Raw genomic sequence first — 24,779 nt, 5'->3', positions numbered from 1 at the left:
CTGTTTCGTTGTCATACAGACGTATGCTCGTCCAGAAGCCATTAGATTAGGACACGCTCAATATGCAGCCAACATCACCGGAAAGGTTCTAACCTTCTACGAGAATCGTTTTGGAATCAATTACCAACAAAGAAAGCTTGGTAAGACAAAGTTAAGTTATATGGTTGATAAGAGATTAAAAATGAAATAATTAATGTACTTCCTCTCCCCAAAAAACAGCAAGGCTTCCATTGGCCATTTTGCTATTTATTCAAGATCACATGTTAACTATTTATTTGGCTTGAGATAACAAGAGAATCAACCCATTATGTTAAGATAACACAAGGTGTCAATTGTCTGTATTACTTCAGATCATTACTTAAACTTTGGTGCACACTTCTCCACAACCGTGTCAGCCTTTCTAGAACATCCCAATCATTCATTTATTGGCCATTCATATAGCCTTAGAAATATGAGAATGTTGTACAATTACACTTATAAAAACTCAGACACTTCTTTTTTCTCTTCTTTTCTACAGCATACAGCTTATTTTCTACAGCTCCTACATTTAGGCTCATATGTCAGTGCAGGACAGAGATTATGTCAAACCTACTGTAACAATCTAACAACCTTGAGAGGCATGCTGGCACTTAAGGACTGAATACTATAATTTTTCTAAAACACATATTTACATTCAAAGATTTGTTTCAGCACATGCAAACGTAACTCTGGTAACTTGGGTGTTTGTTATTCAGTAACATACAAAATAACATTCATTTAGCTTCTGTCCATGGGATTTCTTTCAGAGCATCTCTGCACCTCGTAAAAACCAAATACCTGACTGCTACTCCTTTACATAAACATATTACTGTCTTACTATCTATCTTCATTTAACTTGATGATTTCTCCCTTTTCGTGTGATTCTTCCAGATCAAATTGCAATGCCAGACCTGTCTCCCTCAGCGATGGAAAACTGGGGACTGATCACGTACGAGCAGGGGGGGCTTCTCTTTGAGGAAGGAGTGTCTTCACTGTTGCACAAGGAAATGATCATCACACTCATTGCACATGAACTTGCACACCAGGTCTGATGAAACAAAACTTGCACTCCAATACAAAAAATGATATTCTAAGAGATCAAGGCTGCAGTTATTTTATGTTTTTTGGATTGATTGACTAAAGTTCCCTCATGTGAATGTTTCAACATCATACAACAGTTTTACATGGCAGTATCCATGTCTTGTATTTTTCTCAACAGTGGTTTGGAAACCTGGTGACAATGAAATGGTGGAATGAAGTCTGGCTGAATGAGGGCTTTGCCACCTACATGACACACTTTGCAATAGACAGTGTTGAGCCAACATTTAAAATGGTAAGTTCAGTCCAGATATTTATCCCCATGTTTGAAGCCTTCAGTCTAATGAGGATTGGAGGATAATAATAGTGGATGATGTTCATTTTAGCAGAAATAAACCTTGACTGTGCAGGACATCATCCTGCTTATTACAGAACTGCTTACTTAAGAAAATAAACCATTGGTTGAAAAGTATTGCTTTGTAAAATATGTAATTGATTTTAATTTTAATTTGAAATAGATCCGAACTGCATCCATGGCAACAGTCTGTAATTCATGTAGCAGATGTCTGCTATACAGACATACCACAGCATATAATTCAGTAATTGACCAATCAGAATCAAGTATTTGACAACAGTACATTTCTTCTTAATTCCATTATTATGCAGAACATTATCGATGGTTCAATTAATTAAACAAACATTTTTGTTTTCAACAGCATGAAGCATCTATTTTGGGCCACCTCCGCACAGCGTTTGAGGAAGATGCTCTGGAAACATCTCATCCTCTCAGTCCTCCAGAAGAAGATGTCCAGGACATGTATCAGTCACTCATGATGTTTGATGCTATAACCTACAGTAAGGTACAGTAACATTCATAGGTTTCAGAGACTTGCTATGGATACACATCATTCATAATTGTTGTGTAAGAGCTGCCCTCCTATGAAACAGCAACGAATATCAACCTACTGTACATAATATTTGGTGTTCACTTTGCAGGGAGCAATCGTCCTGAGAATGCTCTCAGATATCGTGGGTGAAATTGTTTTTGAAAAAGGAATAAAAGTAAGTAAAGAAATGTATCCTCATCCAGATTGGCTAATATGCTGTGATCCACTGGGAGACCATTGAGAAAGACACTGAAACTGATTTATAAGGAAGCATGAAAAGTCACATTCACATACACCCCAAATGTTATATTGGATATGCCTGATCCATTTCTTAAATGAAAAAGAAAAACATTTCACATAGAGCAAAGCTTTGATTTACCTTGTGGAGTGTCTCCTGTAAGCACTGCATAATTTATATATTATTGTTACATGGATGCAAATAAATTGATTAAGTCAACAGTAAGATTTTTACCAAATATCAGCAAAGACTATGAAACTGCTTAATCATGTTCTTTTGCATTATTTTGTTGATATAGTGATTGTGTCAAAACAGGTACAGGTAGAATTGATATAAAGGCAAAAGTTTAGTCGTATAGAAGCACTTTCACTTAAGTCTTTTTACGTCATGTCTTGCCCTTGTCCTCCTTATTTTGTCAATGATGATGATGTAACTCAAATGAAGACACACCCATATATCTTGTTAGAACATCCTTTCCAGATGGTAATCCGACACAAGCTCCCTCTCATGTCATCATAAGTTCACTTGACCATCAGTAAACAAAACTTCCATCACAGGTCTAAACCTGATCTGTTGACAATAAAACCATCACATCTGCTTTAAAGTCTAACATTCCAACATCTGGTTTGGGTCTGTGACAATGGGGAAAGACAAGTTCATAGTCATAAATTGTGTATACTTGTATTTTTAATGCCTCAAGCTAAATACGTTAAAGGTGTTGAATTTCCTCTATGGGAACAAGCGGGAAGATTATGACACGATGATAGAGTATTCAGAAAGCCAAGACCGGCAGGTGCAAGACTGAGAAAAACACTCCTGCAGACTTATACAACAATATGAGCTGTTTCTGTTGAAGTGAATCTGGCTGGAAAAACAGAGGAAGCCTTTTTTCAGCCAAATATTTATTTCAGCACCTCACCTTTGGATGTGCAGCTGACAGCTGTGTTTGGAAATGTAAATGTAGCTCTCTATGCTTTTGCATACATATTTTCCTCCTGAAGGTAAATATAGGCTATTGAATGCAGGATGAAATTGTGCCAATTAACACTGTTTTCTTGTGTGTATTAAGAGCTACCTGGCTGACTTTAGCTATAAAAACACGGACCAGAACGACCTCTGGGAATACATACAAGAGGTAAAATGTCTTAAAATGAGTCAGGTTTTTTATCTGCTAACAATGTATTGCTGTTTTTCAGCATGCTGTGGTTGTAATGATAAGCATGACAGTCCTGATGTTATTTCGTTTGAATAATTGATCCCATTATGGTATTTATACAATATATAGATGAACTGACTTTTTCCATGTTTGCAGGCAGTAAATGAGGATGGCGGTCACACCAAGGTTGCCAAGGTGATGGACACTTGGACCAAGCAAATTGGCTATCCTGTCATCACTATCAACACCACCTCAGGAGAAATTTACCAGAAGCACTTCCTTTTCAATGATTCCTCTGAATCAAGGTGTGTGCTAAATTAACATCGCTTCTGTGGAATCATTTTTTAGTTTGCTTAAAAACTGTGATTGTGATGACAATGATTAACAACAATCAACGTCCAGGCACGGTAGACATAGTGGTTTGTTTCAAAAGTGAAACCAGGAGAAAATACCCTAATCCTGCTTTTTTTTTACGACAAGGAAAGCGAGGGTATACTTTTCAGTAAAAAACATAAACGCAAAAGTCTACAAGAAAATGACTTGACTCTGCAAGGATTTTTTTTCTTTACCTCATAAAACAGTTTTCTAATTAGATTCATGGTTTAAAACTCTTGTTTCGAGCCATCTTCAATACAGCATGATGTTCATTTTGTAAACAAAGACCCATTTCAAAGTAAAAAAGATAAAGCCTCTACCTCAACTTCTAATTGACCATTTTCTTCCAGGACTATCTTGGATAACAGGATAGAGGCATCGCAATGTGTATCCACCCTGTGGTCACGTCTGCCTACATAAAAACCAAGATAAAGTGGTATTGGCCAAAATGCAAAAAACCAAGGCTTCAAAACCGTAACAAACTGTTTATTTCACTGTGGCCAAGCTCACTTGTTATTTACAATTTTTGGTTGGATGATGAACTTGATAGTCAACTGTTTTCCTTTTAATTTATATGCCATTACACCTTTAATCGGAGCATTATGTATAATTAGGATGATGAGGGACTGACAAAGAGAATTCATGAAAGTTAAATTATGAAATGTAATGTACTTCACAATGTCTAATTCCCTCTGAGAACATTTTTTGTCCAAATCACACAGCCAGTCTGTTTTGGTTGGCAAAATACACTTAGTTAGTGCTTCACCGCAGCCTTCTGAACAGAGTATTTCCCTGCCAAGCCTGCATGATATCACTGAAGCTTATCACAGTAGATTATATCATTGGCGATAGGAAGTGTTTTTAAAAACAACCCTTAGTTACTATGGGCTTCCTATCACCTCAACAATGAGTTTCACAACTGTTGCTGCATTGGCCAGTATCAATATCTTACCAGCTCTGGAATGCCTACAATGCAGATATTTGCTAGTTATAACACAGTTTAAATGTGTTATTGTGCTCTATTTACATATCTCTGTACCTTTGTTAGCTTTCATTATAATGCTTTTTATGCTTTTTATGCTTTTCACTGTATAGAAGCTTCATAATTAATGTCCTTTATTTGGTATATTCCTCCCTGTTTGTTTTAGTCTTTGGTGGTACGTCCCAATCAGAGTGATGTCAGGTACATCTGAACCGACCTATGTGTGGTTGGAAACCAGTGACACAGGTAATGAACAACATACACATATAGCTACTCCAAAAAGTCCTTACATGTAACAGCTTTGTTTTTAATGTTGGACGATATCCATTTTGCTTTTAAACTTTACAGTTAGGTCAGAGAGAACTAGATAGAACAAACAATTTTAAGACATCCTAAAGCAGTCATGTTTTTTGATTGTCTTGAAATGATATTGAGGTTTAATAAGACAGGCCATGTGCAGACGATTATTACATACTTTTTAATACTGTGTTATTGATCGTAGTCAGTAAAGTATGACTAACCTGTCACTAACATTTTCTTTTCAAATAGTAACGAAAGAAGAATTTATTTCTAAAAATGGAGAGTGGATCCTGGCAAATGTCAACTGTGTTGGATACTACAGAGTCAACTATAACCCAGAGAACTGGCAACGCCTCCTGACTCAGCTGGAGAGGAACCGATTTGTGAGTGCTGAAACAAATAATGACTTAACAAGTAACAGAACTCAGCAGTAACCAAGCTCCATCATAATATTGTTTATTGGACTGCAAAAGGAAATACATTTAACAACCTGCTTTTTATTAGCAAAGTTAAATACCAACAGGTTTCTCCCCCAAAGGCGAAGTCCTAATGTTCTTGGTTGATATGAAGAACATGATTAAAGATGATTGGCAGTTAATTTTGATTTTGTTATGCTTTTGAGAAGCACCGAGGGGATAAGTGTTAGAATTGTTGGGTTTTTTTCAGCCAGCTCGTTCACACAGTCAGTAAACCAGCATGGAGTTAGTAGGTCGACATGTACTTGTACTAAAGACAAAGAAACACAAGGGATATTTCTGCTCAGTCTGCTCTGCAACAAAGGTAAAAAAAATATATAATGAAAATGTTTGAACACCTTGTTTGGAGAGGCACATTATGTTCTTCTGGACAGAGCTGTAGATAAATGTTGGCATTGTATAGTTTGTCAAAGGTACCATATAAGTCAAATGAATTGCTTTACATTAGGCGTTTTCCGACCCCAGGAACTTCTTCATAGATTAGTTCCTAGAACCTGACTGATCTGTGGCTCAGTTGGTAGAGTCGGTCGTCTCTCAACCAGGGGGTTTGATACCCAGCTCATGCAGCAACATGTCCTTGGGCAAGACACTTAACCCTGACTTGCTCGTGCTGCTTTGTCGGCAGTGGCATATGCATGTGTATGAATGTGATTAGTTACTTCTGATGGTCATAACTAGATAGCAACCTCTGCCATCAGTGTGTGAATTGGTAGGTGTAACATACGGTGTAAAAGCACTTTGAGTAGTCAGAAGACTAGTCAAGGACTGTACAAGTCCATTTACCATTTGTCATTCAGGGGAACGTTTTTCTGCTTCAGAGTAGGTAATCAGTGGGCCGTGTGAATGCAGACAGACTTCAGACTTAGAACTAGACTTCACCCAAGAACCAATAAGGAACAAGACAAGTGGGAAGGATCAAATGATTCAGGAGACCTGTTTCTCCCTGGTCATGCACTAAAGTAATTATATCAAATCCAAGACATGTTCCTGGATATCGTAAACTTCTTGAACTTGATGAACTCCTTGAATTTTTCCTCTTATAACTTTATAAGACAAGAATGAACTACATCCATCAAAAGAATCATGGCAAAAAAGGCAGTTTTGTACAGAGCTGTGTGAGACAAGAAGAGAGACGACACTAAAACTAATATATATATATATATATATGGGGTTTGTCTGTAACTTGCCTTGAAAAGCTGTTTTGAGCATTTCTCTCTAGCACTCCAAGAGTTTATTTCCTGCTCTCCTGCTGATTTTTCTGTATGTGAATGATGATTACATTTGCAGATGTTTTCATGTTATGCACACTCAAATGTCAACTATCCATCATCCTGATCATGTTTTTCAGAGGATCCCACTGATTAACCGAGGGCAGCTTGTTGAAGACGCTTTTAACTCAGCAAGGTAATGACTTGTGTGATTGTTGTGGGAGTTCATGCTTGTGAATGAAGTGCCACTCAAACCCTCCTAATATCTGTTTCTCCAGAGCCAAAATTGTTGACGTGACTCTGGCTTTGAATGCAACCCGCTTCCTTCGGAATGAGACAGAGTTCCTTCCATGGGAATCAGCAGTCAGGAACCTTGAGTACTTTGTCCTCATGTTTGATCGCACAGAGGTTTATGGTCCAATGCAGGCACGTGTTATTGACAATCCTTTTATACATCATAAAAAAATACAGGCCTTCTTGTTTTTCATACAATAGGATTGCTTACTGTTATTAATGCTCATCCCTCATCAGAACTTTCACAGATGTGCATTCAAAAGGTTATATTGTTTTTTTGGATTCCTGAAACACTTCTATAAAGCTGTTTCTTCTTGCAGGCGTACCTCAGGGAACAGGTTAAGGGCCTGTACAACTACTTCAGGAATGAGACAGACAATTCACAAGTCCCAACGGACCACTCCTCACAGTAAGATTCTCATAATGAACATCATCTCATAGGCAAAATGTTTTCGTAGTTGATCAGTCTGGTCGAAGAGGATCATTGCAGAACAGATGCACCAGTGTGTATCGTCACTAGTGAAAGGTGTACAGCAATAGACCTTAGACTTGATAAAATGAATCTGCTGTTTTCTTCCCTACAATTATTTGGAGGTGCTGAACTGTAACAAATCAGTTGTACAAAATGTTAAAAAACATTAAATTAGTGACAATGCTTTTAGGAAGAAAAAAAAAGTTACTTTTAGAAGGAAGTACTCAATGATAATTCACCACTGAAGCCTCTATCTTCTTTTTCATCAACCATGTACAGCAGGTAACTGTTTTCTGCAAATATGAAGCTCTCATAAAACCTATCATGCATGTGATAATAGGCAGAGGTGGCAAAAGTACACACATCATATGCTTAAATGAAAAAAGGAGCCCAATGAAGGACTACCAGTGGGTTTCTTTGTAATGCAAACAGAACCTGGTGAATTGCCTTTAATTGCCTTTTGAAATTGTATCTCAAAACATTTCAGGAAAAACCTCACCCTCCTATTTACTTCACTCAAAGGCACACGTCAGTTGGATGCGGTATATTTGACTACTCTAAATGTACTCTGATGTAACCCTGTTGGCCACAGCTGTTTCTCTTTTTCTGTCAAAGACATTACATTTGCTGGATGCCTTGTCTTCATGGCTCTTCTCTGTTTTGTCTTGTTACGTCTTTAAGACTGTTTTGTTACACCTTTTGTACCTGATAAGGATAAGGACAAGATAATGAATTGTATTTTCTTTACGTAATTGTATTATCCGGTCATGTTGAAAACAGGCCACGGTTGAAAGGTATAGATCTCAATGGGAAAAAAAAGAATCAATAATTCCCCCTCAGCTGCAAAAACAACTAAAATAATAAGTGTGCTTTCAAAAAGAAAGTGTTGTCAGAAAGCTTTGATAGCTTTCAGCATCCTCTCTCAGTCAAAACATACCAGTACATTGGATGAATAAAATGATATATATTTCATTCCAAGGCACAACCAGATCACCGCCATAAAGGTGGCTTGTTCCAATGGACTCCCAGACTGTATAGACATGGCTACCAAGATGTACTCTAAGTGGATGAACAGCAACGACTCCACAAACATGTAAGGACACAACTGGATAAGTATTGAGGATTTTTTATTTAACCATTCCAATGCGTTTCTGCTTTGTACCGTCTAAAATTCTACCGATCCTGCAAAAAAATGATGTTGGTTTTCCCAGACAAAGTGGTCTTACTGTAATAGTTTCCATTATATTCTGTAGCTTAACTCTCCAGCAATGATTTAATAAAGGTAGGTAACACTCTATCTCTTTTTTGTGTACACAGTAGTTGGTGCTGTGTGTTGTTTCCACTGTTGTGGTTCTTTATCTTAAAAGCTGCACCTGGGTAGGATTGTTACGCTAACCTGAACTCTCGTCCCACATTAACTACTTGGGATACGACAGAGACCATGATCCTGTTCTTTCTAACTGTTCTTCTTTCGTGACTGAGAAAATATGTTGCAGTAACTTTTCAGCCTTTGCAGGTGCAACTTTAAGGTGGAGAGCCACTTACCCTTTTTGTGAAATGTGTGTTTTACATTACTTCAACACACATGCATGTATAGATGCATGTAGGTGTGTTAATGCATTTGGATGTAATGACATTTGTATTTACATGAGCATGGGTTATCTGTATGCAAATGAGGGTGTTGTATGCTGCACAGATTGAGTAGCCTTTAGAGGCAGTTACAAGAGATTTGGGCTTGATATAAAACTTTGCATGTACACAGACACAAAACTCTGCCATGTTGAGATTGAGTCAAAATAAGGACTTAACATGGATACAGGTTAGAAAATACCTATGGACCAAGAATATTTTTCAATAGAAAAACTTTGTTTTTTTGGATCGATATTGCTAACAACATGGATCCAACTTTAACATCTTGCTGTTGTTATCTCTAAGTCTGTATTAATGGAAGAAAACAAATGAAACTAGACCAGAATGAAGAAAATGTGAACTATGCTTGGAAATATGTTGACTGGCAAAAAAAAAGAAAAAAAGAAAGTCAAACAGTCCTGAACAATAAGGAGAACTTGAAAATGAGACAGGTCTGGATGTTGGGAGATGAACCTATGGGTGTCTGTGTGTGATTCAGCATCCACCCCAACCTGCGGTCAGAGATCTACTGCCAAGCTGTGGCTGCTGGTGGAAGGGACGAGTGGGAGTTTGCCTGGGACAGGTTTCAGAGCTCCAGTGACACCTCAGAGAAAGAACAGCTCCGTAGAGCTCTGGCCTGCACCAAGACGATCTGGCTGCTAAACAGGTGAAGCAAAGAAAGAGATCCAGTTTGGTGTAAACATCTTGATTTTCTTGACTCATTTCACTTCACACTCAAACACTTGTGAAGTCATTTTCAAACACGGAGAGTTATGAAGTAAACAGCTAGTCCGTGTTTTTCCTTATCTTGCAGATACCTGGAGTACACTTTGAACCCTGAGATGATACGTCTAATGGATGTTGCTTCCACTATCAACTACATATCCCAGAACGTTGCAGGGCAGGCCCTGGCATGGAACTTCATCAGAGCACACTGGGAATACGTCAGACAGGGGTAGGTTGCTATTTTGACCGCCTGTCATTAAGTTTTTTTTGTTTTTTTGTACAGATAACAACTGAACACAGCTGTTAAATGTAAACAGTCTTTGTTAAAACAGAACATGGTCCCAGAGCTCAAAAAGGCTATGCAGAGATACGAAGCACTTCAAGTTTGCAATAGTATTCTGTTGGTCAGTCCAAGTGGAATAAAAATAATAAAATAATTTAAAAAAATATATTGAATATAGATTATTAATGCTTGAAATGAATAATTCAATATACTTGAAAATGAATCCAGAGTGAGATGAGATACATTTACTTTAACACTGCACCATCTTTTAAAACATATTGACAGTGTTTCACTGAGAATCGTTGTGCTGTGTTCCTCGGCCCTACAGTGCCTTTTAACCTCTTAAGGCTCCTTATGGTTGTTGTTGTTTGTTTCAGTCCTAGCTCTGTCATCAGTCCTGTGTCAAACCAGTGGAAAACCTTTAAGAAATCTCCCTACAGGGGCGCAGATGGCCTAGTGGTTAGGTCACGCTCCATGTACAGAGGCATTTGCCCTCCAAGCGGCCCGGTGTTCCGGTCTGACCTGTGGCTCCTTTTCCCGGATATTTTTCCACCACTCTCTGACTCCCGATTTCAAACTCTACACTGTCCAAATAATGAAATCAGTTCAAGCACAGGAAAAAACAACGACAAACCTTGTTCTGTAGAGCAGTGACATGCAAAAATATAGTGCAGGGACTGTTTTATTGTTGGAATAGACAGGGAAGTTCATTTTCCCCACTGTATACCCAGAAAGTGATCTATTGTTCCAACCAGGAACATACATTTCTCATTTCTAAAGTTCTTTTAAGATGACCTGCCAATTGAGAAGACAAGACAGTAGTTGTAAAGTATTTCTTCATTGCAGTAGATCTGAGGGTGGGGTATTTCCTGGAGGCAGCTGTTTATAGAAGCTTCTCAACACGTGACCTGCGCAGCAATGCCATAAAGTAACACACTATCAAAAAAACAGTGGATATAAAAATCTCACGCAGTGTAATCAAGGACAAAGGTCTTATTTAGTCAGTGATTATCATTAGCTCTCTTGCATGAAGTCTCAACTGTTTATGGCATTACCAGGAAAAGAAAAAGATTGGTATCAAAGTTCAAATAAGATAACAGGCAGGGTTTCATTTCATGAGCACACAGACACACCTGAGCTGAGATTTATCTTTATTAAGTAATAGGCAGGGATTAAACAAATCTCTATAGGGATTTAACCATTCAGACTTAAGTACTGATCAGATCCTGAAGTTTCTTTCAGCACGTAGTCCCATTCATCCAGGTTTACACTATGCTGTTTATTATAGGGGGAGGTTGTGGTTCAGTGGTAGAGTTGATCGTCTCGAGGGTTCAATCTCCAGCTCCTGCAGCTACATGTCATATGTGTCCCTTGGAAAGGCGCTTAACCCTCGAAGTAGCTCCCGCTGCCTCGTAGGCGGGGTATGAATGTGTATGAAGGGGACTAGTTTATACTAGTTTACATAGCAACCTCTATGCCGACAGCAGGATAGGATACTCCCCTATAGAGTCCAGACACTGGTTGTGGTGGGGATGATAGAAGAATGCAGGATGTGATGAGGAGTGGGTTCCTGATGCTGTTTCTGAACTCTGCTAGGTTGGAATGGTCACCTGGGGCACTGAAATGAAAAACTGACTGCGGAAGAGAAAGAACAGATTTTAAAATTTGACCACATTGGTTGAGAGAGGTTGTGGCAGAATCGGGTTGGATTACTACGCCTAAAATCAGCTGATCACCAGAGCAGGGAGATGGAGGAAGTGGTGGAGAGGGAGTGGCTGAGTAGAATGAAGAAATGAATGAATGTGTGAGAGAATATAACCAGTCTTCCTGCTTGAATGTAGGCTGAGCTCCATACCCTGCTTTACTGTCTAGAACTCTGAAGAGCTCCATCAGCGCGCTGTATAGATCTGATACCAGTGAGATACCAATTCTGATTCGGATGTCAGGTTTCAAATAAAAGGAGAAGTGGGGTCATTTTCTCAACTTCTCCCATACAATAAGGCTTCTTCTTGCAACCACCAACCCACCCTTTGCTGACCATTAGAAAGACTCATGGCACTTCTGCGTTTGCTCCACGTTACCACACCCTAACACTTGTCCACTTCTGACATGTGTACAGTCTTCTGTTTGTATAACAGACACATTTAAATCAGACTTTTGTGTGACTTCCAAGGTTGTCCCCCTCAAGGTTCGATTGTAGCTTTCTTTTTTTTCTGACTCCAAATAACATTGAAAAAGATCTGCACAGTTCATTGTACCTGTCACCAATGTCCTTCTAAAATTGAGACATTTTGAAGCCCAACTTACTGTTTTGAGTGAATCTTTTGCATTGACCTTTTATTTTATTCCACGTTTGTTTTGATATCTTGGCTTCAACTAGAAGAATAGGTAAAAAAAATGCCAAGTGTGGCATAAGATACTTTTAATCAACACAATGATTCTAATGGAATGTACACAGGTTTATGTACACAGAGGAATCTATTTGTGCACTAATGAAGTGTAGTCGTATTATGAGCCTTGAACTCAGGATTGAAAATAGACCTGTACGGTCTAGTACCACTGTGCCACTAAAAGATTCAGTGGTTGTTTCGCAGTACAAGAAAGAGGGGGGAGCGGCTGCCTGCCAAAACGCACATTCAAAACTATTCAAGGTTGCACTTTCAGCAAGACAACACATCTGCTAACATTGTGTCATCTTGATCAACATTGCTTCTAAGTCATTCCAAATTGCTTCTTAACCGTCCATAATGTGTTCTCATCCGTGCTGGACTGGGCCAAGCTGCCTTTCAGTACTGCTAGTTAACATGAGCACGAGTCCAGCTGCCCTTTATTACTGCTAGTTAGCATGAGTGCAAGGTTCCCCCAGCGTGCTGCAGCTGACTGATATCCAGTGCTGTGGGGTTTTGGAAGGCAGATGTTTTATTGCAAAAAAATCTCCCCCAAAAAATGTGAAGCAGAATATGTTGTGGTATTTCATGATATTCTGTTTTGTTCCTGCCACGCAGACAGCAGCTCAGACAAGCTGCGTGTGAGGTGACGATCAGGGATTGCTCTGTAACTAATTTCAACAGTTCGTGACTGAGAATGCGTGTCTTTCTTTACCGCCTAAACACAGCGCCTCTGAAAGGTTGCATTTGATTTATTGTTCTGGGACGTTCAACGTCAATGTTTATTTCTTTCTACCCCGTACAGATTTTCAAATATTGAAACTTTTTTTCCATGAAGAATGCATGAAGCCGAGGAGTGGACAAACAAAATGAATCAATGAAGGTTGTGGTAATAGTACTGTCAAGATTTTAAAACTACTGCTTCAACCACATTTACACAATCGTTGATATTAAGCCAACTGCCCCCCTGTATTTTGCAGCTGCAGCTGTGTTGCTTTTAGCACAGATATTGTGTTTTAATTCTGTTTTCATTACAAGGCAATGTTTGATCTTTATTTGTAAAACATGCCATTCTGCCCCTTTAATGCGAGCACCCTCATGGCTAGATCTGGAATTCTTGGGTTGACATACCAAGGTGATAACAAGCATCACCAGTCACTCAGTGTGATTTGTTTTGTTTTTTTAGGGTTTGGGAAGCCAGATAACAGAAAATATATTTTGGGTGTTTGCTTTGCTGTGAACAGGCTTTGTGGTACAGGCCTGGGGTTACTTCCCCACCAATTTCCTTCCTCTTCTTTACTCCCTTCACTTGGCATGTTACATGTTAATTATCCAGTCCTTGAAAAAAATTGAAGGATTTGTTAAAAGTCTATGTAACTGCCTCGGGGTACTGGCTGCCAGCGAGGTTCAGGATTGATTTTAAGGGTTGTTTTATCACTTCATCACTAAGTCATTTCATGAGTTAACTCTTACTTACAGATCTGAATGACTAAACCCTTACATCACTGAGCACCACTTAGGTCATAATCAAATGAAAAGCTGCTGGCTATTCTGTCTGCCAAAATAGGTTGTCATAACACCCAGACTCAGAAACAATTAGAGCTCCTGAGTATGTTTCAAAAACCTTTGTAATCCTGCTTCTGTTGCCTGGCTTTCTTGGAGCTCTTTTCACATATGCACACCTGAATGTTTCTAGAAAAGTTCATGGCCTGAAATGTTCCACAGTTGTTACTCACATATGTCCCTCACAGCATGACGTTTTCCTCGCCATACAGGAGGGTGGGGGTGGGTTTTTTTTACTGGGTCGCGAATGTGTGCCTGGAAAAAAAAAGTCTGAGTAGTGCTTTTTAAACATGTTTTTTAAAATAATTTTCTTAATTCTGTCACGTTTTTCAAGACTGAGGTCCAAACTGCACAATTTTTCAGTCAGAAAATATGATTAGTCAAAAATTATCACAAATTTGGGTCCCAATATTTCACAAAGGAAGGTGGTGGGTCCTGAGGCTATACAAGTTGAGAACCACAGCATTATGGCGAGAAGAGGAGTATGAAGCCGCTTCATTACATGCACCATGATTGCACCGGTGGCCCAACGGTCGAGTAACATAAACGTCATCGTCCCCTCGTGCTCACTCACAGTGAAAATATCTTGACTTTTACCAGCTGCATTCACACATTGACCCGACCTAACTTCACACACACATTTTAAATTTTAAATGGAAATTCTCAGAAGTTTAATTCATGTGTGAAAACCCTCTGTGTGAGGGTTTTGATTTTGTTTTCATCTTTTTTTCCCCTTCTTGTAGGCATTTGATTGTAAGTGTGGCTCTTGATTGTGTACTGCTTGATCGAAAGCTTTTGTTATTTTTGTTGAAAAGAGCGCTCTTTAAGGAAAGTTTTCTGCACCTTCTGAACTAAAATACTGAAAATAGCATCTGCCTAATGAGCTTACTTCAGCCCTATGTTCCTGACCTGTAAATACATATGTTGTATTGGTAAGGTTTCTCTTAAAAAATGATTTGTGTCTTAAAGGAATTACTCATTACATTTAAATAAGTCAAAAAAACACTCCTGCAGTATCAGCTATAACGCTATAAAGCTGACAGTGTTCAGGTTTTTGTTAAGATCTTTTGTTTCAAAATGAGGCATCACTGAACTTTGAGGTGATTTGAAAGGCTGTAGTGTTTGTGCTGCTTAACTGTTTTACATTAAACCAAAAACACCAGTTTTTAATATTTCCCCCACCCTGCCTTCTCGTTTCTGCCTCCAGGCATGCAGCCTCGCTGATCGAAGGAGTGACCCGCAGGTTCTCAACACAGTTTGAGCTGGACGAGGTAATTTTATTGATGTATCATTTTAAAAATCTAAACGATAACAAAAGCATGCAGTTATGTCTTGTTGATACTCCTATCATTTCCAGCCACACACCAATAACTGATACCACCAATGACTAACTGGATACACCCTGATATCCTATCACTAGTTTGTCTGTCACTGTGCTTATTTACTGTTTTTGTCAAGAAGCCCTATGATAGTTGAAAACCAAAAATGAGTGCGTCATACAGTACTAACAAGAACTTTACATGCCTTGTTGTTTAGTGACTCCAACAGGCTTTATTACACATTGCACACTGTCTTATAAAATTGATATGCAGGGTATTTATTTACAGCTTAAACACATCAAATATTATGCTTTCTTGACATGTAAAGAAAACAACATACATGTTCCAAAAAATAGACAGAATTGGTGCTTTTACAAGCATCCTGCCTCTGACAAGGCAAAGTGATTTTTGGGGTGGCACCATGGGATGGCCAATCAGATTTCAAGGGGGGGCAATGCCATCCCTGGCCACCCTTCTAGACACACCTCTGGTGCAGAAACAGTGCAGTTTGAATGGACTTTATTTAGCTGTGGATGAATTCACACTTTGTGCACTAGTTAGGTTTTACTGCATGAGCATTGAGAATGAAGCATGACGTAAAAGAAAAAATGTCAGATAGATATCATATTAGCTACACATTTTGGCATATCAACTTAAAATTATAAAACGATTGAAAATAAATTGGTAGATTTATTAGCTTGACTGACAGTAAGTACTTAAAACTGAAATAACTAAGCCCCAAAAACGGGTGATTCATGTATCAAGCGCTCCATTAACACATGGTTCAGGAACATTAGCAGATTTACGGCTCAAAATACTTTCACGTTTTGGAAACAATGGCTCTTTGATTTGTGACAGATGTGGACACAAGCAGCTTTGTCCTTTATAAATGTAATTGGCTGTAACTAGTTACTATATTAAGCAACATCATGAAACCTTTTTTTTAATCCTCAGCCCAACATAATAATGTAGCATAAAATGCCTAGTTACGGTTGCCAGGCTCTAATTGGACAATTGCTGTCCACGGGAAGGGGTTTGTCCTTCTCATTTATCAACCAGTGGGTCTATAGCTATTGACATGAAGTCCATAATAAAAAATAACAATCATAAATAATGTCCTGTCTAAGCTTTGATATGCTATGTGGAACCTGACTGATTAATCGGCCTGCCAATAATATCGGCTGATATGAGCTTATCCAGTGACTATCGGTATCAGCTTATTTTATACAGATATCCGCCCATATTACTAGATTTTTTTTTCACCAGTTAAATAGCATAACGGTCAGGCCTAGTGCTATGGTTGTTCAGCTGTAATGTTGTAAAAACCCATTGCAGATTGTGTGAAAAATAGAGGACTTAATTCTTAATGAATAATGATTACTTTCTATTCTTTACTATGAGAAACTTTTTTCTGAATGATTAGCTCTAACGTAGCAATGCTCTAACAGAACTGTATGATATGTGTTTATGTTACAGCTGGAGCGTTTTGCGGTTGAATACCAGCTGCAATCTGGTTCCAGGGTGGCGGAGCAGGCCATAGAGCAAACCCGAGTGAACATCGAGTGGATCAGCGAGAACAAAGAGGCTGTACTAGAGTGGTTCGAAAGAGAAACAGCCTCATAGAGTGGACAACAAACATCACCATTATTTTCGGGCCTCACGGATCGTGATGCTGGACCATTTTGCATTGTCACTAGAACCACTTTAAAAATAAGAACCAATCAAGAGTCAGCCTCACTCTGACAGGAGTATGGGGACTCCAGGGAGATAATCATGATATGAGAGCCAATTTGAAAAACTATCATATGCCAAACTCTTATATATAGTATAGTACTAACAATGAATGAGATAAATGTGGAACAGGGAGAATACACAGCAATGTGTATGTAAATACTCAAGTGCATTATTTATAAAGTATGTTCAGTGTAAAGCGTTAGAGTGATACGATTTTTACGGTGCTGAGTTTTGCACATGATGCTGATTCAGCATCAGACCAGGTTAATGTGTCGTTGTTTTCTGTTTGTAAACTTTATTTCTTTAATCACTACTCGAATAATATGAAGAAACATATACAGTGTGGATTATTGATTACCAAAATGATATGGCCAAAGTGTGGTATTTGTTTAATGTAAGACATGATGAGACATTCAGCACATCACAATCAATCCCAAACATCAACGTCAAAAAAACAACAATAATAACTTCATGGTATGACCAGGTATGTGTTTGTAAAGGTGAAAATTCTTCTAATCTTTTTTTTTGTAGTATGTTTTTCTCCTTACTACATGTGTACTAGCAGTGAATAAATGGGATTAAAAACAAAGTAAATTCCAAAAGCATTTCGATGTTGCAAATTTCTCATTTGCACGCGTCAGAGCCACAGGACATAACCTCCTCTGTTGTTATTGGGAACATGTCGTCATGTGTAATATATGTGTTGTAATCAAGCTATCAGATTCTTCCTGCATTTTGCAAGATTGTTATTTTAATAATAAAATATTCACATGTTGTGTTAAATTTGGTTCCCCTTTCTGTAGTAGTTCTTGTTGTATCAGGGGAAAATAATGTACATTTTCTATAATACAAAAATTACCACTTCAATGGCATCAAATGCAATATAGACCATGTAATATTGGAATACATTTGAAGTGTATTTGGATGCAGTTAAAACACTAAAAGGAGATCTATTATACTCACTTTCACCATTACTGATGTCAGTCTGAGACACCTATTGAGTAGCATTGTGAAATATGTTGTTTTAAAATCTCCTTATTTATCTTAAACTGGCGTCAGTAAAATTCCCTAATTCAGCTTCTGCCTGAAACGGTTCATTTCAGCTGCTGTTTCTTTAAATGCTAAATGGACTTGAGCTTATATGGCACTTTTAGGCCCCTCTCCCTACATGCCCACTTTCCTGCGATTGGCCAGCTCTGTTTGCAGTCGCAGGGAAATTTGAGTGAGCTTCCGGGTGGGTGTGTCATAGAAAGAGCTGCCAGGGTGGGCATGTCCTAAAACTCTGCTCCATGCTTTGCTCTAATACGTCAGCAGAACCTGATGTCATGTTCTGGCCAAGTCTCGCAAAGTTCTTGTAGCATCTCATTTAGAGCAGCAGGAAATGAGTCTGATGATAAGGCCAACAACTGTGTATCTTAAACTTCGCCGAGGTTTATTACAAACTAACATTTAACGTCATAACATTATGTGTATGTATTTAATGGTAAATGGACTTGAGCTTATATAGCGCTTTTGTAGTCTTCTGACGACTAAATATGGATCAGCATAATAGACCTGCTTTAAAGGGGATTATTTGATTGCCTGTTTTGGTCTCTGTAGGATTGTAACATGCACACGTTCAGCCTGTAAGGCTCTCTCACAGTGGTACACAAACAGGCAGTTGTTCAACAAAAAGGTCTGCGAGAGAATGAAAATCCAAGCTCAAGCTTCCAGTCTAATAAATGTAGCTCAGTAATCCAAAGTATACAAGAGAAGGGAGAGGTTTCAAAGAAAGAAAAAGAAAAAGACTTCAAAACAAAAAAGCAGTCAGACTCACTTTGGATCCAGGGGAGTCTGGTACCCTACTATACAAGTTCACATGATTTGCCTGCAGGCCACATGTGTAAGAGGTTAAATACCCCTGTGAAAAGTCCAGTCCAAAGACAAAGAAGATGGAGTGAAGCCAAGCTGAGGCACTTCAACCCTGGAGACTGGAGCGGGGCCAAGAGCTCAGGCTGATCAGGGGGACCGTTTCCTCAATCATCCTGTGAGAGAATCAAAGTGGGAGAAGTGAGTCGTCTCTAGTTTCTGTTTGTCTACAACATCCCCTGTTGATTTTTTTTTTTTACTTTGAACAATGAACATCCACGCATGGTGATAGAAGAGGATGAGTTTGATTACTTACTTGCAAGCAGCCGATTGCTTTTACCTTTTTGTCTCACTGATGTTTTGCATACATAACGCACAAACTGGTCCAAACTCTTTCTGTAACTTTGTTGCACTAAACCTTAAGTAACACAAAGCTATTGAATGCCTTGGCTACTAAAGCTGGCCACACACTAAACGATTTTAAAAACTTAAAAATTTAGATTTCTTTGATTCTTCGATTAAAAAAAAAGTGGGAGATAAGAGACACGAGGGCAGTTTACACACATTTTTAATATCATAATCCTCCCAAAGAAACACACTAGACGAGAGACCAGACACCTGCAGTGTGTAGTAACGATTCCACAGACACGAGATCTCACAGCAACTCACGTGATCAAACGTGACTTCAGAAGAAAAACAAATAAAGACATGGTCAGCTGGCCCTCCTGCTGTGTGCTTTCCGGCGCAAAACAGAAAATGAGAAAACCATTAAGGATGGAATCCTGGCTGAGGAAACAGATTTGTGCGGCTTTATACAAATTACAGCGCGAGGTGAGGGTGAATTGCAACACAAAATCTGGTTGGTGACACTTCCATATGTGACTGCTCTCAATCGCTGCTTCGGGTATTCCGTCGCAGGCAGTCCGACCAGGAATCGTTAATATCACAGATGTTACATATTTAGGATTCCAGATCTGGGAGACTCTGACTTGATCGGGAGCAGTAAGATCGTTGTGACACCACACACTTGAGGATTCTTTGGACAAGAGAATTGATAAAAAACATGCCTTAACTAGGTGAAAGATGGGGCCCCAAATCGTCTAGTGAGAGGCCAGCTAAAATAAGAGGACCCCTTATAATTTAGATACACTTTGTTGTTTAGAAGAATGTCTAATTATATATACAATTCTAAATGAAGTTAATACTCTGAATGGATTAAAGCACTTGATATAAGTAAATGAAAATCAAAAGCTGGGAATGATTCTCATACTTTCTTACCTAAGCCATCAGTTTCATTCAGTGAAGACGTTTTTGATTTTGTTTATATGAGTATAATCTGTTTTCAGATTTGGTACTTTTCCTCACCCACTCATCCTCCTCTGCTCCGTCTCCGTCTCCAGGCCTCTCTGTGCCGGCTGAGTCTGCTTTGTTGGCCAAGATCTTGTCTGTCCACGACGCTCCGGCCTTTTCATCTCCCGCAAAGTTACACTTGGTCACTGTGCCGCCATCTACTTTGGATAAGGAGACTGGGAGCACCAGCATAAGAACGAAAATGAGTTTGTTTTGAAGCACCTGTACAGAGCACACAAGACTTAAACATCTTTCTGTCCTGAACTTAAAGAGACTAAACAACTCAGGAAGCTTGATGAAATGAAAGTCACTTAAATTCAATCAGTCCTCTTGTGCAACTTTTTCTTTTTTGAAATGCTGAGAAGATTTGTTCAATGCACTACAGCCTGAAATACCCTGCATATCAAGGCAGATTTCAAGGTTCAGGGATATCTTTATTATCCCTATGAGAGGGCAATTTGTTATGCAGTCAGTACCATGTATTTTTGTATTTGAATGATTGGCTGCTCGTTGTTTGTGTGAAACTATTAATTGAGCTGCTGCCTGTCTTGGCCTTCTTTCCTGGTTAAATAAAAGTTAAATAAAATATAAAATATAAAATTGTCCTTCTTGCTCTTAAATCAGTAGTTTACCTGAGAAACTGCGGGCTATAAGTGGGCTGGTAAATGTACTTCTTTGGCTTGACGACTATTTGTTTTCTCCCTCCTCCTTTCTCCTTTGCTGTAAAGCTGGTGGGACGGGGGCAACGGGAAGCAAGATCTCATATTTAAGCCCCTTGAGGTTCGAAGAAAAAACATTTCTAACATAATGAGACCTTTAGTTTATTCTCGTACTCTAACTATGATTATTCAGCTCTGCCTATATAAGAGACTTAGCCAAAGCAATGTGTAAAAACAGACCAAAGCACTCCCATCCAGTCCGATCATAAAGTGTACTAAATATCAAAGGGCTGGTTAAGAGCCAAATATATGTCCACTCCTCCTGAGGTTTCTCATGAAACTTCGCAAGAGAGAGAAAAACAAAATTCAAGTTTAATTTTGTTCCCCCTCCAGAGCAAATGGGAGGGACAAGCTTGATCAGTGCAAAAGCCACGAAAACCTAAAAGAGCTCTTGGCTTTAAAAAGCAAGACTTTCTTATACAGTCAGACAACAAATGAAAGAGCTTGGAATACATCTTCTACTGCATTTAACAAAGATCCACTGCAGTGCTTATTTTAAAGGTGGAAGCATCTGAATAGTAGAAACAGGATGGACAACACAAACGTACATATGAAGGGGCCGTTTCCTCTGGTCTTCAGTCGTACATCCTGCCCTGTTTCCAGCTCGGTCTTATCCATCTCTGACTCCGGGTACCAGAAGGCCACAGTCCCGCTGGGTCGGTACTTGTCGGTTATCTTTACCAGCTCGGCTTTGTTCATTATCGCTGACAGCTGCTCCTCGGACAAACGGTCTGACTCCCCTTTTTCTTCCACCTCTATGTGGTCAGAAAATAAAAATGCATTTAAGCCAATAAAATTAGATACATTTCAAGTTTTAGGAAAACTGAAATCTAAGAACTTCCATGAAAACAGCCCAAATTCAAAAACGAGCTCAGATGTAGGGGTCTGTTTTCTGTTACCAATGGAGTCTACATGCATTTGATCATCTTTCTCTAACGTTTTTATTCACCTCATTTCGTTCAAACCTAAAGGAGCACTCTGCAGCCTATCAAGCGGCTTCTACCCGACTGTTGATTCTCAAATTGACCATAAAATGATAGCGTACACGTACAACTGAATACCTGTGGTGAAAAATACTGACATTTAGATGTTCCAAACATGTCCAGTCCACCCACAAAATCTACTCCGATTTGAGGATCTGTCTTATTATTGCAGCCCAAACCATGACCTTTTTCTGTGTGGGTAGCTGAAGGCAACGCAGCTACTTGGGTTGGATTGGGAAAATGTTTGGGAAGTGACAACACATTTCCAACATGTTTTCTGCCCGTTAGCAATGTAGTTGTAAGTGTTTAGGTGTAATTCAATTTGGATGAATGAATTTTTTATTTTGTTTTAAAAGGAAGAATGGGCAACTTTTTGATCCAGTAGATGTCGCCCTTGAGCACCAGCATGAAGGAGTCAAGCGCTAGCAGCAGACAAAATTGTCTTTGCTCGAGCTGCAATTGCTGTGTCTGCGTGCTTATGTTAGCACACTTTCGAAAAACGCTGATGTGACATTCAAATAAGCAGTGAGTATGTTATTCTTTTTTTCTCCAGTCCTTGAATAGATTTTAATACGTAAGGGGAGGAGTCGGTCGTCCCGTCCATGTAAACTCAGTGTAAACACGGCCCTGACAACAACAACAGCCAGTGGGCTTCTCATTGTAGACAGTCATGACTCAGAGAGACATTCACAGAGGATATCCTCGATTTCTGCTGTATTTATGTGTAAAATGTAGCACATTCTTCCTTTGAGTCTTCCTATGCGCTCATCTATTTTCATATTTTACATTTTAAAAATCTAACATTTTGGCTTCTCTTACCTATCAAACCTAGCATTGTCTCTTTATCAGCCGTTCCTGGAGAGTTTGACTTTAAATCTCAGTGTTTATAAGACTTCATTGTGAGGCAGCATTTTTGAAAGAGTAAAGAGTCTGGGACTCTGACACAGACTGCCAGGGGAAACTGTTATCTGACCACAGCTTTTATGGTCGCTACCTTGGCTCTTCTGATGTTGCAGAGAGATGGAAGATGTATTCACGGTTCTGCAGGGACATTAATTACAGACATAATGTTGGTACTGGTAGTTATCTACTCACTGTAGGAGGACATGAGGAAGCCAGTGTTAACCTTTTTAGTATCACTGAAGTTTGGTTCAATCTCGTTCCCGCTGGCATCAAACTTCCTCTGATGGATGCGGCTGGGTTTGATGTACAGCACAAAGTATCGGACCTGTTATTGACAGAAGATGAAAGGGAATGAAAATAAAGCAACAATGTGGATGTCCATTAATATTCTGAATTAATGTAGGATGTGCCAAGGAGCCGTGCAATATGTCACTGCTGTAAGAAGGTCTTTATGTGGAATTGTTCAATTGTAACTGCAGGACAAGACAAATGTCCCATTGCAGACAATAATGTGTATCTAATCTTATCTTAAAATGCAAAGACTGACAGTGAATTGGCCAATCTTTGAGGAGGTTTTTATTCTACAAACTTTGCCTTTATAAAAGATGAATACCATTCTAAGTGCATTTTTTTTTTAAAATCAAACCAGACATCTTAAACTAGGAATATCCTGGCTGAATTTTCCCTACTTTACCTTTTGATTGCTGTCATCACTGATTGAATGTCTGGAAATATCGATCAGCTTTCCTTCAAGGAGGACCCCCTGACCACTGTGCAGAAGAAAAACGTCAAATATCAAAATAAAGCTATTTCCACCTTTAACTGCATGTTGTTGCTTTTATGGGAGCAAAAAAAAAAGAAAGATTGTTGTTCCTTTAAGAGAGATACTGAATATGTTAAACTTAGTCATTTCTAGAGAAACCAGCTTATCTATTCTGGATCTGGATATCCCACTGGCTTCCCCCCCCCATATTTATTTCTTTATAAATGTTTATACTGTTGAAGCAGTACTCATCTGGTTACATATTAAAGCCATCCCCTAAAGAACACTTGTTAGTAATAGTGTCACAATAACAGTGACAATTTTCTCAAACAAGTTTAGTATGGATGCATGATTATAATTTGTTTTGAGCAGTATTATTAAATCCACAGATGCTCATACAAACTGCAAATGACTAACACTGAACTGCTATCACAACATTGTAATGACCAACCTCCCTTCTGCCCAACAGATGTATTGAAGAGTGTGACCACTTGTCCACACCCAAAGACATAAAAAAGAGAATTATGTCTCCCTTATGCTATTGATTTAGAATCCTGACGGCAACAATTGTAAGCCAAATAAAACCTAGGGTGTACCAAATGTTTTGCAGATTTTAATGTGACAAATAAAATAGGAAAAAAAAGTCATAAGGCACACCATTATCATAAACAGTTCTGCAAGCTGCGATAGAGGGCGTTAACTAGCAGCCTCCCCACTGTTTGCACTTTTAGGTGGATTAAATGTTGGCTGGGATTCACTTTTTACCCATAACAAAAATAAACAAACAAACAAAACAATTCTGACGCAATGTTTCAGTTTAAACTGGATCTGCTTGTTTTTTTGTTTTTTAAAATTTTGGACAGTAAAAGACATCAGATTTTCTTTTGGTTGTCAAAAGAAAAAAGTATACAAGCAGAGCTGCTGCTGTTGGAACTCGTATCCTACCTCCTTACCTTTCATACGTGGAGGGAGAAAACGCGCGGCCACATGTTTCATTGTGCACAGGTTTGTTCTGCAATAACGTGTTATTATAGATTCGGCTCATTTTACATCAACTTTACTGTGTAAGTTCTCCCTTCTCTGAGATTAGTCCTGTTTCCTTACTTCCTGTTCCTATGTGCAGCTGCG

At 38.8% G+C, this 24,779-nt stretch overlaps 2 protein-coding genes across 2 annotated transcripts in view; one reads left to right on the top strand and one right to left on the bottom strand.

Annotated features, from left to right (window-relative positions):
* Positions 1-17,872, top strand: part of anpeplb (alanyl (membrane) aminopeptidase-like b) — a 21,387-nt gene extending 3,515 nt beyond the window's left edge. Inside the window, exons 4-20 of the mRNA XM_065956738.1 lie at positions 20-140; positions 910-1,064; positions 1,238-1,351; positions 1,773-1,916; positions 2,053-2,118; positions 3,251-3,316; positions 3,494-3,642; positions 4,861-4,940; positions 5,244-5,377; positions 6,819-6,874; positions 6,957-7,104; positions 7,293-7,381; positions 8,424-8,537; positions 9,573-9,740; positions 9,888-10,028; positions 15,240-15,303; positions 16,828-17,872. Coding sequence (XP_065812810.1) covers positions 20-140; positions 910-1,064; positions 1,238-1,351; positions 1,773-1,916; positions 2,053-2,118; positions 3,251-3,316; positions 3,494-3,642; positions 4,861-4,940; positions 5,244-5,377; positions 6,819-6,874; positions 6,957-7,104; positions 7,293-7,381; positions 8,424-8,537; positions 9,573-9,740; positions 9,888-10,028; positions 15,240-15,303; positions 16,828-16,974 — 1,956 coding nt within the window. The 3' untranslated portion in view covers positions 16,975-17,872. The remainder of the gene's footprint in view (positions 1-19; positions 141-909; positions 1,065-1,237; positions 1,352-1,772; positions 1,917-2,052; positions 2,119-3,250; positions 3,317-3,493; positions 3,643-4,860; positions 4,941-5,243; positions 5,378-6,818; positions 6,875-6,956; positions 7,105-7,292; positions 7,382-8,423; positions 8,538-9,572; positions 9,741-9,887; positions 10,029-15,239; positions 15,304-16,827) is intronic.
* arpin (actin related protein 2/3 complex inhibitor) lies at positions 17,458-24,779 on the bottom strand. Its single transcript, XM_020644278.3, has 6 exons — positions 24,605-24,779; positions 23,583-23,658; positions 23,081-23,213; positions 21,551-21,757; positions 20,299-20,459; positions 17,458-19,109 (listed from the first exon to the last, which is right to left on the bottom strand). The coding sequence occupies exons 1-6, from the start codon at positions 24,694-24,696 to the stop codon at positions 19,101-19,103; spliced, it is 678 nt and encodes a 225-aa protein (XP_020499934.1). The 5' UTR covers positions 24,697-24,779; the 3' UTR covers positions 17,458-19,100.

The sequence above is a fragment of the Labrus bergylta genome, chromosome 7, assembly GCF_963930695.1.
Source record: "Labrus bergylta chromosome 7, fLabBer1.1, whole genome shotgun sequence".
In the NCBI taxonomy this organism is placed as follows: Eukaryota; Metazoa; Chordata; class Actinopteri; order Labriformes; family Labridae; genus Labrus; species Labrus bergylta.
This window is presented reverse-complemented; position numbering and strand designations above follow the sequence as displayed.

Bases quoted from the DNA above. Each gene is read 5' to 3' on its own strand.
- arpin (XM_020644278.3), bottom strand. From the start codon at position 24,696: ATGAGCCGAATCTATAATAACACGTTATTGCAGAACAAACCTGTGCAC. The intron at 23,659-24,604 runs GTAAGGAGGTAG...TCTTCTGCACAG, and splicing joins TCTCCCTCCACGTATGAAAG to TGGTCAGGGGGTCCTCCTTG. The intron at 20,460-21,550 runs GTACGTTTGTGT...TGGTGCTCCCAG, and splicing joins AGGAAACGGCCCCTTCATAT to TCTCCTTATCCAAAGTAGAT.